At 37.7% G+C, this 18,175-nt stretch overlaps 1 protein-coding gene across 2 annotated transcripts in view; it reads left to right on the forward strand.

Annotated features, from left to right (window-relative positions):
• The window catches only part of POLR3B (RNA polymerase III subunit B), a 136,586-nt gene that overhangs the window by 36,864 nt on the left and 81,547 nt on the right, over positions 1-18,175 (forward strand). For both annotated transcript variants that reach the window (XM_025401163.1, XM_025401164.1), the window contains exons 11-12: positions 6,221-6,340; positions 11,129-11,263. In XM_025401163.1, coding sequence (XP_025256948.1) covers positions 6,221-6,340; positions 11,129-11,263 — 255 coding nt within the window. The remainder of the gene's footprint in view (positions 1-6,220; positions 6,341-11,128; positions 11,264-18,175) is intronic.

Consider the following 18,175-nt stretch of genomic DNA (forward strand, 5'->3'; position numbering starts at 1 on the left):
GGCAGGCAGCACCAGGAATAGTGGTTTGGATTTAGGAGATTCTATTTTTGGCCTTTATCAAAAATGAAATATTTGGTAGGCATGAATCTTTGTTATACACTGAAGTTATATTGTCCAAGGGTTCCAAGAACATGAAGAGAAAACATTAAGAAATATCCAGGAGGCAGAAAATGTAGAATCTATCCTGCAAACAGGAATATTTGGTTCCATTTTGGGAGATACCCTATTTTTTAATGCTGTGTAGTGCCCTACAAGAGCAGTTTACCTTAATGGTTTCCCAGTGGCTTCAATGAAATCCATTATGCGTTTTATTTCAAATATCATCACTGGGGTCAAATAACCCTAGCATTGTAAAGCTGAGCAGAGCCCAAACAGTAGGATGGAAAATCATTCATTTATTTCTGTTAAATAGGTTCTGACAGAAAATTTCAGCTAACTAAATCAGATCAGATTAGTGAAAAGATGGCAGGAAAAGATGGAGGGAAGTTAACATAAAAAGACAAAAGTTCCTTTTCCTCGAAAGGGAAGTATAACTTTGAAAGTGCTTGTACTCTGTATGCTGGATTTAGGCACATATTAGCTATTGAAACTGATAAAAGGATATAGAGATGCAAGTAATCCAAAATAGTTGATATGTAGAACATATATTACCAGTTATGAAAATATGAATATTCTATGCTATTCTAAATGAAAATGTAGTAAGTACACTTTGTATTAGTCTGTTCTCACATTGCTATAAAGAAACACCTGATCAGCCTGGACAACATAGTAAGACCCCATCTCTACAAACAATAAAAATAAATTAGCCAGGCGTGGTGGCATGCACTGGTGGTCCCAGCTACTTGGGAGACTGAGGCAGGAGGATCACTCGAGCCTGAGAGGTCAAGGCAGCAGTGAGCCATGATTGTGCCACCCCAGCCTGTGCGACAGAGTGAGACGTTGCCTCAAAAAAAGAAATGCCTGAGACTGGGTAATTTATAAAGAAAAGAGGTTTAATTGGCTTATGGTTTTATAGCCTGTACAGGAACCATAGTGGCCTCTGCTTCTGGAGAGACCTCAAGAAGCTCCCAGTCATGGGAGAAGGCAAAGGAAGGGGCAAGGCGTCTCATATGGTGGGAATGAGAGCATGAGAGCTTGAGAGAGGAGGGGGTGCCACACACTTTTAAACAGCCAGATTGGGAAAACTCACTATCAGGAGGACAGCACCAAGGGGATGGTGCTAAACCAGTCATGAGAAATCCATCCCCATGATCCAGCCACCACCCACCAGGCCCCACCTCCAACGTTGGGCACTAAAATTTGACATGAGATTTGGTGGGGACACAGATCCAAAGCATATCACACTTTGTTTTGTATAATAGAACTTTGGTAGATGTGGCACTTTAATGGATTGCTTAAAACCTGTGGGGTTTTGTGTTTTTGGCCGGGCACGGTGGCTTATGCCTGTAATCCCAGCACTTTGGGAGGCCGAGGTGGGTGGATCATTTGAGGTCAGGAGTTCAAGACCCAGCCTGGCCAATATGGTGAAAACCCGCCTCTACTAAAAATACAGAAATTAGCTGGGCATGGTAGTGGGTGCCTGTAATCCCAGCTACTTGGGAGGCTGAGTCAGGAGAGTTGCTTGAACCCAGGAGGCAGAGGTTGCAGTGAGCCAAGATTGTGCCACTACATTCCAGCCTGGGTAACAGAGCGAGACTCCGTTTTTTATGCCTCCCTTTGTAGTCTCTCTCAAATTTCTTCTGTTCCTGAAGCCTTCTTTCTGTGTTGGTCATGTATGTTTTACACCATCGTTGTCTTGGGCTCTAATGTATAGAGAAGAAAGTATTAGCTGTAGTGAGGAATAAGAGGCACTAGGCATGTCATCTTGGCCTATGCATCACAAGGGATACCCTCCTCACCTGTGTTCCTCTATTTCCCCCTCAAACAAGTGAAAAATTGTAAGCTTTTTCACAAGGAAACTAGAAGGTCAATATTTATTGAAGACAGCTTAGTTTGGGGAAAACTGAACTGCCTGTCTACTCACGGTTCCTGCCAACTGACCTGCTTTCTTCATTTACTTAGTTACTACTTACTACTAGGTCACTGCAGCAAGCGTTTTCAGGGTTTTAATTTATCTTATACTCTAATGGCCTTTTTTTTTTTTTTAATTTATTTATTATTATTATACTTTAAGTTGTAGGGTACATGTGCATAACGTGCAGGTTTGTTACATATGTATACTTGTGCCATGTTGGTGTGCTGCACCCATCAACTCGTCATTTACATCAGGTATAACTCCCAATGCAATCCCTCCCCCCTCCCCCCTCCCCATGATAGGCCCCGGTGTGTGATGTTCCCCTTTCTGAGTCCAAGTGATCTCATTGTTCAGTTCCCACCTATGAGTGAGAACATGCGGTGTTTGGTTTTCAGTTCTTGTGATAGTTTGCTAAGAATGATGGTTTCCAGCTGCATCCATGTCCCTACAAAGGACACAAACTCATCCTTTTTTATGGCTGCATAGTATTCCATGGTGTATATGTGCCACATTTTCTTAATCCAATCTGTCACTGATGGACATTTGGGTTGATTCCAAGTCTTTGCTATTGTGAATAGTGCTGCAATAAACATACGTGTGCATGTGTCTTTATAGCAGCATAATTTATAATCCTTTGGGTATATACCCAGTAATGGGATGGCTGGGTCATATGGTACATCTAGTTCTAGATCCTTGAGGAATCGCCATACTGTTTTCCATAATGGTTGAACTAGTTTACAATCCCACCAACAGTGTAAAAGTGTTCCTATTTCTCCACATCCTCTCCAGCACCTGTTGTTTCCAAACCACAATGAGATACCATCTCACACCAGTTAGAATGGCAATCTAATGGCCTTTTAATGGGAAAGATTTAGATTTGAAGTCCAAATCTTATCATGGGATGGAGTTTCATTCAATTCCAAACACTGTACTAATCACTGGGAGTCAAAAAGATGACGGAATTCCCACCCACCAAGTCTACTAGGAAAAACATACATGTAAATAGATCATTAAAACATAATGTGATATGAACATGAATTAAAATATGCAATCCTGAATGCACAAGGAATTAAAACTGCAGAGAAACAGGAGTGGGGTTAGGAAAGCCTTCGGGGAGGAAGTGATACCTGATCTAGGTTTTGAAGCATGAGAAAGGAATTCCCCAAGCAGGTAATTGGGCAGGAATTCCAAGATAAAGAATCAAAGATCCCAGCCTTTTCTTCTGCTAAACTGAAAGTCTTTTTTATTTATTTATTTATTTTTAAGTTCATTCTTGGCCAGGCACGGTGGGTCACACCTATTATACTGCCACTTTGGGAGGCCGAGGCAGGATGATCACTTGAGGCTGGGAGTTTGAGACCAGCCTAGGCAACATAATGAGACCCTGTCTCTACCAAAGGTTTTTTATTGCTGTTGTTTTAGTTAGCTGGGCATGGTGGCATGTGCCTGTAGTTCTGCTACTTTGGAGGCTGAGTGAGGTGGGAGGATTGCCTGAGCCCAGGAGTTTGAGGCTGCAGTGAGCTGACATCACATCACTGCACTCCAGCCTGGGCAACAGAGTGAGACCCTGTCTCAAAAAAAAAAAAAAAGGTATATTGTTGTTCCAAAATAATAAGAACCACATACTCTTCTTCTTTAAACACTGTTGATTAGGAAAAATTTCAACATATATAAAGTGCAAATAATAGTGTTATAAATGTTCATGTATCCAAGGCCTACCTTCAGAAGTTGTCAACACTCTTACTTGGTTATTTTAAGTAAATTTATGTACACTAAAATATGCAAATCTTAATTGTATGACTTTACAAGATACAGAATATTTCCTTATCACACAAAGTTCCCTCATGCCCCTTTCTAGTCAATCTTCACCTCTACTCTCTGATTTTTTCCCCACTATTCTGATTTTTGCACTGTAGATTAGTTTTGCCAATTACAGAACTTTATATATGGAATTAGGCATCATAAATTAGTGATTTTTGCACCATAAGTTAGTTTTACCTATTTTAGAGCTATGTATATGGAATTAGGCCACATATACTCTTTCTTGTCTAGCTTCTTTTGCTGAGCTTATTGTCTGAGATTCATCCAAGTTGTTTCTTTTTGTTCCTTTTTATCTCAGTTATCCATGTAGTTCATTTCTTTTTATTTCAACATAGTATTTCATTGTATGAATATACCACAGTTTATCTGTTTTCCTATTGATAGACACTTCGTGTGTTTTTCAGTCTTTAGCAATTATGAATAAGACTGTATAAACAAATATTTATGTGGACATGTTTCATTTCTCATGAATGAGTACCAAAGAATAGAATTGTTGAATCAGAGAGCAGATATGTATATAACTTTTATATATACCTTGTTCCAAAATGATTGTACCATTTTGCATTTACACCAGCAGTGTATGAGAGTTCTTTCTTTCTTTCTTTTTTTTTTTTTTTTTTGAGACGGAGCCTCACTCTGTCACCCAGGCTGGAGTATAGTGGCATGATCTCCGCTCACTGCAATCTCCACTTCCTGGGTTCAAGCGATTCTCCTGCCTCAGCCTCCCAAGTAGCTGGGACCACAGTTGTGCGCCACCATGCCCGGCTAATCTTTTTGTATTTTTAGTAGAGATGGAGTTTCACCATGTTGGCCAGGCTCGTCTTGAACTCCTTACTTCAGGTGATCTGCCTGCCTGATTACAGGCATGAGCCACCACACCCAGCCTGATAGAAAGTTCTGATTGCTTCATGTCCTCATAATATCTGGTGTTGTCAGTCTTTTTAATTTTAGCCGCTCTAATGGGTGTATAGTGGTATCTCATTGTGGTTTTAGTTTTTATTTTTATGATAACAAATGATGTTGAACCTTTATGTGTTTATTGGCTATTTGTATTTTCTTCTCTGTGAAGTGTAAGCCAAATGTTCGTTTTCCTCAGTGAGTTTTCTTGTTGTTGTTGAGTTTAAGAGTCCTTTTAAAAACAAATCCCGGATGTAACTAACTTCCTTGTCAGCATTATGTATTTTCTCCCAGTCCATTCCCTCTCTATTTGTTTGCTTAATTCTATTTTTTAATTTTGAAAAAACTTAGGGTTTTTTTTATTTGTTTCACTTTTACATTTATTGCTCTCTGTGTTCTGTTTAAAGAAATCTTGCCTACCCCAAGGTTAGGAATATATTCTTCAATGTTTTCTCCTTGAAGCTTTATAGTTTTATTAATAGTTTTTATGGTTAGATCTAAAATCCATCTTAAACTAATTTTTGTGTTTGTTGTGAGGTAGGGGTCAAGATTAATTTTTCACTTTATGGATAGTTGTTTCAACAACATTTATTGAGAAGACTTTTCCTTCCTCATTGAATTGCTGTGGTACTTTCGTCAAAAGTCAACTGATCTTTTAGTATGTGTTTATTTCTGGACTTTTTATTCTCTTTCATTGATTTGTCTATCCTTGTGCCAGTATCACACTATTTTGATTACTTAGCTTTATAGTTAAAATCAGGTAATATAATACTCCAATTTTTTTCTTTCAATATTGTTTTAGCTACTCCAGGTCCTTTGCATTTCCATGTAAATTTTAGAATCTAAAATTTTAGAATCTAGAATTTTAGAATTAGTCAGTTCTTGCTTTTTAAGCCTGCTAAGGGTATAATTAACAATTATGAATGTATTGGTCAATTTGGAGAGAATTTTAACACTAAGCCACTTTTAATACCATTGAATCATCCAGTCCACGAACATGTCATGACCCTTAATTTATTTAGGTTTTGTTTTCTCTCAGCACTGTTTTGTAGCTTTCAGTGTAGAGGTCTTACATGGTATGATTCATTTTTGAGAGGAAAAAAGTACTACTATAAAATTTACCTGTGGTTTTCTCTGGGTGAAGGACTGATGACTGCTGTATGTCTACACACACACACACACACACACACACACACACACACACACACATTTTACTTATGTCTGTATTTTCTAAATTCCCTACAATGACAGTGTATCAATTTTTTTAGTAAGAAAACAACAAATAAAAAGGGAACCAGTGTATTAGGCAGTGTGCTATGCTTTTTGTCATTGATTTATGATAAATGTAGATTTTGGACTAGACCCAGTAAAGCTTTCTCTATAACCAGGGTCTTTATCTCTTTTGCTCATAGTGTACGTGTGGTTAGGTGCTTACTAAACTACCTCCAGTGATGTTATTCAAACGTTATTATAATCTGTTTTTTATAGGCATTAAAATATATAGGGAACAAAGTAAGAAGGCAAAGGATGTGGGGAGGTGGACCAAAGAAAACCAAAATAGAAGAAGCAAGAGAGCTCCTGGCTTCCACCATTCTGACCCATGTCCCAGTGAGTAACACTGTTACTGTGAATAAGGACTGTGAGATCTGTGAATTCCTGTTAAAGAACTGTGATAAGAGTTTACCTCATTTAAAGTCTAATTCCTCAAGAGAAAATTCTAAAGAGGACTGTACTGCCCCACCAGAAATAACCTTCCATTATCAGCAGTTTATTTATACTCGGAGAATGTTAGCTGTATCGCCATCATCATGTTTATTCTCTTGTGGTTATTCTTTCAGTCTTAAAATATTGTTATTTTATGTTCATACATATATTAGTACTAGATTGCTGCTGCTACTAGATTTCATGATTTTGAAGGACAAAGATGATGTCTTACATGTTTTATAAATAAATTAAAATAAGCTTACAGTGCCTTGTCCATACCTATTTTTTATTGTATGGTAAAATTGCTTATGTAAAATATGCTTATGCTTATTGTATAGTAAAATATGCTTCATGGTAAAATATGCATAACATAAAGTTTACCTTTTTACATGTACAATTTTCTGGAGTTAAGTACATTCACACTATTGTACAACCATCCCCGCAGCAGATAGATTTAAAAATGCTTACTGAATGAGTTCATCTTCTAGACCTTGAATTTTAAAGTTCACATTATCCAGCCTCCTTCACTTACTGTGAAGATTCTCTGATCCAAACATGCTAGATGATTTGCGTTGTCACCCAGCTGGTTAGCGGTAAGAGTAAGGGCTAGAACCTATCTTCTGACCTTGGACTAGTATGTAGTATTTACTTTTTATTAACTTATTAAACAGAGATCAACCATATCGGCATGTGGGGTGTTGGCAAGAAGCAGCCCTCAATTTTCTTCCCATTTAATGTATATGTTTTACTAAGTTATAGAATTACTATTTGTTAGACTATCTTGTTAACTAAATAGTCTGGTTTGTAATGAGTTACCATGTGTTCCATCCATGAATAATCTTATTCAAGGGTTGCAAACACGACCTTCAGGGGCTGACTGTAAAATAATGAAAGGTCAAGGGATCTGTGGAAGTCGAGAGTAACCACCTGAATGCATCCAGATCTGATTTTCCTGTATTAAAACACCCTTCAATCCAAATAATACAGGTCTCTCATTCTGCCCCTTGGCTACCATTTGTGCATGTCGTTGATTTAATCTAAAGAATTAGAAAATTTTGAATGTTAAAGCTAGGTCTGAACTGAATTTTAAGCTCTTTTGGATGATTGGAAAGAGTCTGAAACTTAAAATAGCGAAAGTGAATAGTAGAAACAAGGGCTTTTGGAGTCTGAGACGTAATTGTTCAAATCCTGGTTTCTCACATCCTAACTGATGAACTTTGGGCAAATCTGAACTTTTCTAAGCTTCAGTTTTCTCATCTGTATAATAAAAGTAATTCCCACTTTCTCGCAGGGTTCTTATGATGATTCAGAGATATAATATACGTAAAGCTCTGTATTTTCCACAGCTCCCCGTGTAGCTATTAGGAGCTACGCTTACCTTCATACTATAACTGAGAAGAACGTTGGGTTAATTAAAGAGCTTTAGTTGATAGAGTCCTGCCGATATTAACACTTGTTTAGTTAGACTGATAAAGACACGCCGGGCGCAGTGGCTCACACCTGTAATTCCAGCACTTTGGGAGGCCGAGGCAGGCGGATCACCTGAGGTCAGGAGTTCAAGACCAGCCTGACCAATATTGAGAAACCCCATCTCTACTGAAAACACAAAATTAGCCAGGCATGGTGGCACATGCCTGTAATCCCAGCTACTCCGTAGACTGAGGCAGGAGAATCACTTGAACCTGGGAGGCGTAGGTTGCGATGAGCCAAGATCATGCCATTGCACTGCAGCCTGGGCAACAAGAGTGAAACTCCGACTGAAAAAAAAAAAAAACAACAAAATTTATACTTTTCTGTGGTTGCATGGAACCTAAATTACCATTTTAAAAGCTTGGTTATACATAATCCAGGGAGGAATAAAGTCAGAATAGATGGATCAGGGAAAAGATCTTCATTTTCCAGAATTGTTTTGGACAGTATTTACCTAAGTGTGATATAAAGGATGATTTTTGTGATACAGGGTCATTTTTTCATGTAAGTAATTATGTACTTATTAGAAAGAATACAACTAGCATCAAATCCATTGGTGTGGTATGTGTGATTTTATGGTGTTATTGCATAGGATGAAGCTTAGCTTAAAATTGGTTGTTTAAAGATGATTAAACATGTTACATAAATATGTATAACAGAGATATTTGTGATGGTGGAACTTGAATGACTAGCATTTGGAAAGTATTGTTTAGGTGTGTCTGTGTAGAGGAAAAAGCATGGGCAGATACTCACTAGTTCTCAGTGCTTGTCCTTGGGGGCGGGCCTCCAAAGGCCTTTGTCTTGGTATCCTGGCCTTTCAGTTCCTTGGGGACTGTGGTTCCCAAAGAGCATTCCATGGACTAGTAGCATCGGCATCACAGGGGACTTGTGAGAAATACTTAAACTCTACCCTAGACCTACTGAATCAGAAACCCTCGGAGTGGGTCCCAGTAATCTGTGTCTTAACAAGCCCTCCAGATGATTATGCATGCTAAAGTTTAGAAACCACTGCTCTAAGGGTGATTAGGCTCCAAGATGCCTAAGTTCCAGATCACTCTTTCCTCTAATGTAGTATTAAAAGGTCTCCAGAGTTCTGAAACAGGCAACAATTCTGTTTCATCATTACGAGTACATTTGTTAGTCCTCTTTTCTCCCCCTCTTTCAGATAATCCGCAGGTTAGTATCCCACAAAGGAGTATCTGAACTACTCTTAGCATTCTCCCAGTGTTACCAGCTGCTGGATTGAGAGGATCCCCACTCACCATATGACTGTGGGAACAGTGCTAAGTATTAACCCATTTCAATTTAGACCTAGCGTTTTGCTTTCTAGCATATAGTCATTAAAAAGGGGAGTGAAGTGAGTTAGGGTTCAGTCCCAAGGGGGTGATGGACTGCACCTCTAATCAAGAAGTGGCATTATATAGTTCAGTAGGGGCATTTTCCATAAATATCCATATTTATTTCTACTTACAAATGTCTTGGGAGAATCTACCAGTGTTTATGCAAAAGAAATTGAAAATTTTGTTAATGAAAGTTTGCTTTATTTTTCTCATTAACAAGAAAAATAACTACAACTAGAAGAGTTAGATGTTCCATGTAATTTACCACATTAAGATTAGAACAATAAAATGTAAATTAGATGTGCTTAAATGGAGGACCACACAGCTTTCGAAATAGCAATTGAAAATGTAAATTACTTATAGCTGCCCAGACACTGAGTTTTTCTGCTTGGTATTGTGGTAACTGGTGTTATGATTGTAGAGGTTTTTTTTTTTTGAGGATGGCCAAGAGACTTTTCTTTTTAAATACCTTCTTATTGATGTAATTGTTTTGTGGGTACAAGATAACAAAGTAGCTTTTAGGTCCACTTTTTCTTTTACCACATTCAAACACATTTCTTTTAACATATTCCAAAGTTCTCAGTAATAGAAAGAGAGTAAATTGACCTAGAGAAGAAATAAAACTTCCTTTGAAGGAAAATGGAGTTTTTGAAACACATACAGAATTCTAACATCCTACATTATTTAGTGGAATTACTTAGCAGCAACAACAAAATGTATGAAGGAGAATGCTTGTTTTTTTTTTTAATGCAATCTATTGATTTATTGTCATAGTGATAAACTTAATAAAAGAGATTTCATTGGGATTTTACTAAATGATTAAGGTAAGTAAAAAGGAAATTTTATAATAGTATGTATCATCTGTGGAAAAGCCTATAAATACTCCTTGGAATTGGCAGAAAGCTCAGGCTACATTCTCAAAATTTGCCTTTGTAGATGTAGTGAAAGGATCTACTTCAGTTTTTTTGCCTCTCCAAACAAACCAGTGCAATTATTTTATCAGTTCTGAGTCAACTTACTGATTGAGCCATTCATTCATATGGGTTTCAGTGTTTCTGCTAGAGAAGATTGACTAGAACATTTGCTACAAATTCATTCCTCTGTTCGTTCATTCAGCAGGTATTTGTTGCATACCAGACAATATGGTAGTACAGTTCTTATCACTGCATAATAAACATTCTAAAACTTAATGGCTTAATGTAACTGTTTATTGTATATCTCGTGATTTTGTGGTTTGACTGGGCTTAACTTAAGGTGGAGGAGGGAGTTCTTATTTCAGGTCTCTTACAAAGTTGCAGACAGATAGCAGCTGAGGTTAGAGTCATCTGGAAGGTCACCTGGGCTGGACATTCCAGATGGCATCTTCACTCATATCTCTGACCCCTTCTTGGTTTTCCATTTCATTGAGATTTTACTAAATGAAATGTAGCCTCTGTCTCTGCACAACAGAGTGTTTTGGACTTCTCATGTAGTGTCTCAGGACTCTAAGAGAAAGGAAAAGGAAACTGCCAGTTGACTTAAAGGTTAATTCTGGAATTGGCCTGGTATTATTTCTGCTGTATTCTCTTGGTTAAACTAATTATAGGCCAATCCCAAGGGAGTGACAGATTCCACTTTTAATGAAGAAATGGCATAACGTTTATAGGAAGGGAAGGAGTTGATAGTAGTCATCTTTGACACAAAGGTACTCACAGGTACTGAGGACAACGATGAAAAGTCATCTCAACTCAGGAAGTTTCCAGACTACTTGAATTTATTTGAATGGAGAGAATCATAACAATTCAGTATTTTCTTAAATGTTGTTATATTGATACTTTTCATGAGGTACATTAAATTTTAGTGTCCATTTTCTCAAATTTTTTCTCCAATTTCTGACTTACAGGTTAAGGAATTCAATTTCAGAGCCAAATGTATCTATACTGCAGTGATGGTGCGAAGAGTAATTCTGGCCCAAGGAGATAATAAAGTTGATGACAGAGATTATTATGGGAACAAGCGACTGGAATTGGCAGGACAGGTGATTTAATTATTTTATGTCAAAAATCTGTCTTTAATGAAGGTTAATTTGGTTTTCGTTTCACGTAAGAAGAAGAAACATCTGAATGAAATATAGTTTGCATGTTTGAAGGCAAACATTTCATGCCTGACTTATTATCTCTTATAATTCCTTTAACTGTAAAAACATTAATTCTTTTTCTTTTCTTTCTTTCTTTTTTTTTTTTTTTGAGACGGAGTTTCGCTCTTGTTGCCCAGGCTAGAGGGCAATGGTGCGATCTTGGCTCACTGCAACCTCCGCCTCCTGGGTTCAAGCGATTCTCCTGCCTCAGCCTCCTGAGTAGCTGGGATTACAGGCATGTGCCACCATGCCCGGCTAATTTTGTATTTTTAGTAGAGATGGGGTTTCTCTATGTTGGTCAGGCTGGTCTTGAACTCCTGACCTCAGGTGATCCACCTGCCTCGGCCTCTCAAAGTGCTGGGTGTATAGGTGTGAGCCACCACACCCAGTCTAATTCTTTAAATGTTAATAGTACATGACCTGTATCTTTTGTTGGGATGTTTACCCTCATTCTGTATAATATACAAAGTGAAGTATGACTTTAAGTAATATCATTTATTCAGTTAACAAATATTTACTAAACACCTATTATGTTCTAGGCATACTCCTAAGTACTAGTTATATTAGAGGAAGTGAGACAGACAAAAGCCTCTTTTCTCTTACTCCTTGTAGTCTCAGTGGGAGGGAGAGAGACAATAATCAAGGAAACAATTCCCTGATTGTTTTGGTGACGTGGTAGAGGTGGGTTAGTGAGGATATCGCTAATCTCATTTTAAGTCTTAGCTGATAAATGACATTTTATTTCAAGAGTGTGTGTATCTTTCAAATGGCTAGCAAGCATCCACAAATCTTTGGTTAGCAAGTATCTAAAAAGCTCCAGAAATAGTTTACAATTATTTTCTCCTATTCTGTAGGTTGCTTTTTCACTTTCTTGACGGTGTCCTTTGATGCACAACGGTTCTTAATTTTGAAATAGTCCTATTTGTCTATTATTTTCTCTTGTTTCCAGTGCTTTTGGTGTCATATTCATGAAATTATAGACAAATTCAGTGTCAGGAAGATTTCCCGAATGTTTTCTTCTAAAAGTTTTATAGTGTTAGCTCTTAAGTTTAGGCCTTAGTTTAGGTGAGAGTTTTGTTAGATGTACATTTCTAGATTGATATTTATTATCTCTCACCATTTACTAGTTTATTTGTTTTTGTTTTTTTACTTTAGGCAAATATTTCACCTCCTTCTGCCTCAGGTTCCCTGTCTATAAAAATGGGGTTCATGCCATGTACCTTATAGGATTGTTATGGGATTAGATGAATGATGTATACCGTACCTTGAATGGCACAGAACCATTGTAATTCCTTCATAGATGTTCTGTCTTATTGCTCTAGGTGCTTTTAAGATCTTCTCCTGACTTTTGTTATTCTGTAGTTTTCTTTATGATATGCCTTGGTGTGAATTTCTTTTATTTATTTTGCTTGGTATGTGCGTGTTCCTGTTATCCCTGGATTAATGTCTTTAATCAATTCAGAAAAATTCTCAGCTATTATCTCTTCAAATGTTGCCTATCCTCTCTTCTTTCTATTCTCTTTTTCAGATTTTCCAATTAAGTGTGCTTTAAACTCTCATTTTTTTCCATATCTCTTAACCTCTGTTTTCTTTTTTCTATTATCTTTGTTCCTTTACTGCATTCTGTGTGATTGTTTTTCTGATTTAGCTCTTAGTTCATTTTCTATCCAGCCATGTTCAGTAATTGAGTTTTTTGTTGTTTACTTTTATAGAAGGCTTTTTCATATATTTTTGGTAATTTATTGGTTTTACATTTTATGATGAAAATTCTCAAACATTCAGAAAAGTTAGAATGATTTTGATCATCTTATTTTGTGTGTATTTTTATTTCTTCATTGATTTACATAGCTTTTTAAATTTCATATCAGTAAACTATATTTTAGCATCTAGAATCTAATATGCCATTAATTATAAGGTGGACCACTATTTTTATTTCTACTAAGAAACAAAACACATCACCGGTTAAATTATGACACAGTGCTAAGTGTTAAGATGTATCCCACGTTCAGAAAAAAAAAAAAAAAAAATTCCAATTAGTGAAATATAGTAATTCCAGTATCTAATGTTCTAAAGCTGCTGAGTTAGTTGTTTTTGATTACTCTTAAGGTAGATTGGTTCCTTGTAAGTTCAGCGATCTTTATTTATGAACTCATATTTAATTGAGCTCAGATTCTGGGTGCTATACTAGGGATATTTTCTTTTGGGGATATGTATTTTCTTTTGCAGGGAATAGTGCTGACCTGGAACTTCTAAGTCTTCTTACATGATTCTGAGGATTTTGAGTTTCAGGCTCACTCCTTCATCTTGTCACTGAACTTTGATTTAGTCTCCAGGTCCCTAAGCTGATATCAGTATTTATTCTCAGGGCAACTCTGCCATTTGGATTTGCTTATTGCTCCCTACTCCCTACCGTGGCTTCACCTCATTTTTTAATCTCGTGACTCTTGGAGAGCTAAGGGGTGGTTAGGGGAGAGGGTACCTTGGAATTTTCTTATTCTTCCTGCAAGCCCAGCAGTATGTGAGAAGCATATTTTATCCAGAATCTAGTCATATTGTAGTAACCAGACTCCTCAGAGAATCTAACCCAGTGTGCTCCAAGCAGCAGAGGTCCCTTCATTTTCACGGTAGACTTGAAGCTTCATGAGGACAGAGACTACATCTTTCTTGTTCATCTTACTAAACTTTGCAACTAATAAGATGCCCCAGATATAGTGTCATCACATATTTGTTGTAGTAATGAATCAGTTAATTACATGTTCTAAAATAGTTTACTTTAAAGCCCCTTTGAATTCTGATATTCTTTCTTCATTGCTGTCTTAATCAGTTAGCAGTGCCATCTACCTATGCTGCTGAGCTGGGAACCTCTGTGTCACTCCAGACTCTTCCTGTTCCTTCAGTCTACACATCAGGTTTGTCAAATCATCAAATCCTGTGCCATTTCCTAAATGCATCTCTAATTTATCTCCAGTGTAACTGTTAGAGCACAGGCCTTCAACTTCAGTGTAACCTCCTAACGAGCCTCTCTGTTCTTAGCTTCACCCCAACTCCATTCATCTTCCACAGTGCTAATAAAATTATTTCAACACACAAATACGATCTTCTCACTCTTGTGCTTAGGCTGTTTGAATGGCTCCCTCTGAAAGCAGTGAGGTCACTACAGTGAGATGCGACGTGGTTAATGGAAGATGCCAAGTTAGGGAATGTGTCAGCCAAATCATCTTTTAGGAATGTAGAGTCTGTTGTTGGTGACAATTCTTAGGAGATCAGTCTGTGTGGTTGTCACAGAGGGATGATTGTATGGTTGATAAGAAGAGGATGCCAAGCTTCCATAATAACTAAAGATATGGTAACTTAGGGATATGGTTATATAAAGCACTGGCATGTTCCTAATTAGAGGTACTACTTCCTGAGTCCCCTGGAATTTTCCCAGGAGATATATATCCATGAATGATACCACCCGGCCTAGAATGAGGTTTTGCAGAGCCCAAGACACTTCTTTTGTTATTCTGATGGTTGTTCATTTATTTTGCCAATTTAAACAAATATCTTTAATTTTTTTTAAAAAAAGTGTTATGATTTTTAAAAAATAATGTTGGCAGTAAAAATAATAAACATAGTAAAATAGCGGGAGTCATTCTTAGCAAATATTTTTTTTAAAAATAGCATAGCACAAAGAATTTTAAGCAAAAAGGTTTGCAGTGAAAAGTGACCCACCTGTGACCCTCCTTTCCATCTGACTGAATTCCCCAGTTCTCCTTTCCAGAAAGTCACTTTTCCTATACTTTCCTCTATCCTTCCAGAGACACTCTATGCATATACAAATGTCTTTATTAACTGGCATTTTAAAGTTAAATCTTTGGAAACTCTTGCCCTGAAAACTATTCAGGCCTCTGTGTGAATTTATGCTTAGTGGGGCTTCCTTGAGGACCTTTGTCATGGGCAAGTTTGGAGTCAGGTTTTGCAAGTTCAAAAGAAATTATATAAAGGAACAGTTTGCTCTCATTAGTTTGAAACAGATTTTCAAACCAGTAATGTCCGAGAATGTTATTTGACCATTACTGCCAAGCCCTTTGACTTAAGGGGGAATTTAATCAGTTAAATGTGTCTGTTGCTACAGAAATTGACATATACCTGCTTGTGTATGTGCTTTTTAGTTATGAAAAATTGCATACACACCACTATATATAATGTGTGCATTAAGTCTGATAAAGCAAATACTTATATATTCCCATTCAATTTAAGAATGAACACAGCATCAATTCATTTGAATCCTCCATGTGCCTTCTCTTGTTCTTGGCTGCCCCTCCCATCTGTCTGTCTGGAGGCTCTGGCCATGTGCCTGCCTATTCACTTGGTACCAAGCAATCCCAACACATTCCTGAGCATTCTCTGTGTGATTAGGTGAAGCACACGTCCTTTTCCCAGGAACATCCGCAGCAGACCTGAGCTTCAGATGTAGGTTTCAGAGTTTTTCAAGCATGAACTCTTAGTTGGAATCCCAATATTAAAACAGATAAAAGTTGAGCCTTTCTGGTTGAGGTGGGACAGAGGGGTTCTCTGCCTCCTTCCCCTTCCCCTGAAACTCCTCCATGGAATTCATAAGCACAGTCTCCTCTGTAGAAGAATGTTTAGATTCTTTCACAGAGCCTGCAGGATCCTCGATGATCATGCCCCTCTGTGCCTTTCCAGCCTCATCTTATGCCAAAGTGAGCCACTTACATCTTCTCAAACATACCATAATGCTCTTCTATCACTCCATTCCTTTGAGTTATGCCTTTTACCGAAGCTGCACCTCCCTCATATCCCTTTCACCCTCTCTCTAAAGAGGAGCGCCTCCTTATTCATCATTTGAGCCCTCTCTGAAACTGTAACTATAACCTCCTAGGTGCAGTTAGTTGCTCTGTCTTCCTTAGGCCAGTAGCAGTTTATTCAAGTCTTTATTTGCATGCTAAATTAACATATAATTCTTTACTTCCATGCTTCTTCCCTCTTTTAGGTTGTAAGCTCATTGAGGACAGGAACCATTTATATTCATCTCGTTATTTCCACATATGTGCAGGCTGATATTTGAATAAGGAGAAGTTGCTCTCATGCAGCCTTGCAAACTGCATTCCAGCAAGAGACACAACCAAGTTCACATCTCCTAAGGCAGGAATGAGTTTAGGGACTGGAGGAACTGATAGAGGGTCAGTGTGACTGGAGTGAGTGAGGTGTCAGGATGGTGAGAAATGACACTGGAGACCCATGTGGAGGCCGGATTATCTGGGGCCCTGTATGTCATGAAAAGAGACTTGGATTTAATTCTACATGCAGCAGAAGACTATTGAAGGGTTTTAGTCAGGGAAGTGACACGATCTGATTTTTAGTTTAGAAAGATCTGATGTGGAGATGAACAGGCCAAGAGTGGACTGGCTAGAAACTGTAGCAGTTTTCCAGATGAGAGATAGTGGGGCTGGGATGGTCACAGCAGATAGCAGATAGTACCACAACTAAAATTTAAAAACTAGAATTCTGAAATTATAGTAATTTTAGGTTTTGGGAAAAAAAAATTAGTATCTGGACTACTGAGGAAGCTCTGTTTGGTTAATGGCCACTACTTAGCAGTTAGGTTTTTGGCCACCTTCAGATTGACCACTGTGCAAGGAATTATGGGTATCCTCACCATCAATCCCGTTTTTACTGTTTTTTACTTGGGAAAAATCATGGTGTTAAATGAGTCCATTAAAAAAAGTTGATTGTTTACAGGAATAAGGAATGGAGTAACAAGGGGGGAAAGGAGAGCTGATCCTGTTGCTTAAAAAATTAGAATTAAAAAGAGGGTTCCCATGTGCAAGAAAACATAGCTTTATAAACAATGTAAAGACACAAAAGGCATTGTGTTGGCAAAAATATGTAAAAACAATAGCTGCTAATTTCACACCCCATGGGATGAGGGAGCATAAATGTGCTTCAGCTTTAGATAACAGAGTTGTCTCCACTGGCCAAGCAGGTTCACAGAGCTTTCCCTCAGTCTTGCTGCCACAAGAGGGTTGGCAGGCCAGCCGCCAGTAGAGGTGTTAGCAAAACCTACCGATTTCAGGCTTAATCTTTCACCTACCTTTTCTTTTTCGGTAATGTGTTCATTATTTGCTGAGCATTACTCTATTCTTTGTCTGCAAATTTTTTGTTTCTAATGCAGCTTGCTTTGTATGGGTGAGATATGGAATGGCACCAAAATCCGGCACCCTGGAAAGCCAGGGATTTCCACCCTATGACAAAAGAATGCCGTCTTGACTTCAGAGATTGCCTAATCCCAGCTGTTCTGATAATGTAATTAAGGCTGCCTAATGTCTTTAATTTTGCAACCAGTTTGTGTGAAAAGGAGAATTTGGCACTCTGAAGGCTTAAACACTAAATAGCAATCTCAAGACGCCTAATTAGAATTCTCTGACATTAAGCTAATTGGTGAAACTGTATTTCAGCAGCTTAACTTCTTTATTAATTTTTTAAGCATTTTCATTGAAAATCAATTGATGAGCTGTCAGCATTTTTCACTGAAATATGATTTGCTCTTTACTGCTCCTGTCTTAAACAGGCTGAAAGGCCTTATACTAGCAAGGTATTGAATATTATCACCAGCATTCCTTCCCTTTTAGTCATTTTACTTTTGACCTAAATAATGTGGTTTATTGTGTGGATGGCCTTGTGGTTTCTCACTGCTCTGTGAACTTGGACAGCATTTTTTCTTTTAAACAGAAATTTTAGGAGTGGGGAAATTTAATAATGAGGCAGTATTTCTGTTGACTGTGCTCTTACTTTTTACTTGTTTAGTAC

The sequence above is a fragment of the Theropithecus gelada genome, chromosome 11 (genome assembly GCF_003255815.1).
Source record: "Theropithecus gelada isolate Dixy chromosome 11, Tgel_1.0, whole genome shotgun sequence".
Lineage (NCBI taxonomy): Eukaryota > Metazoa > Chordata > Mammalia > Primates > Cercopithecidae > Theropithecus > Theropithecus gelada.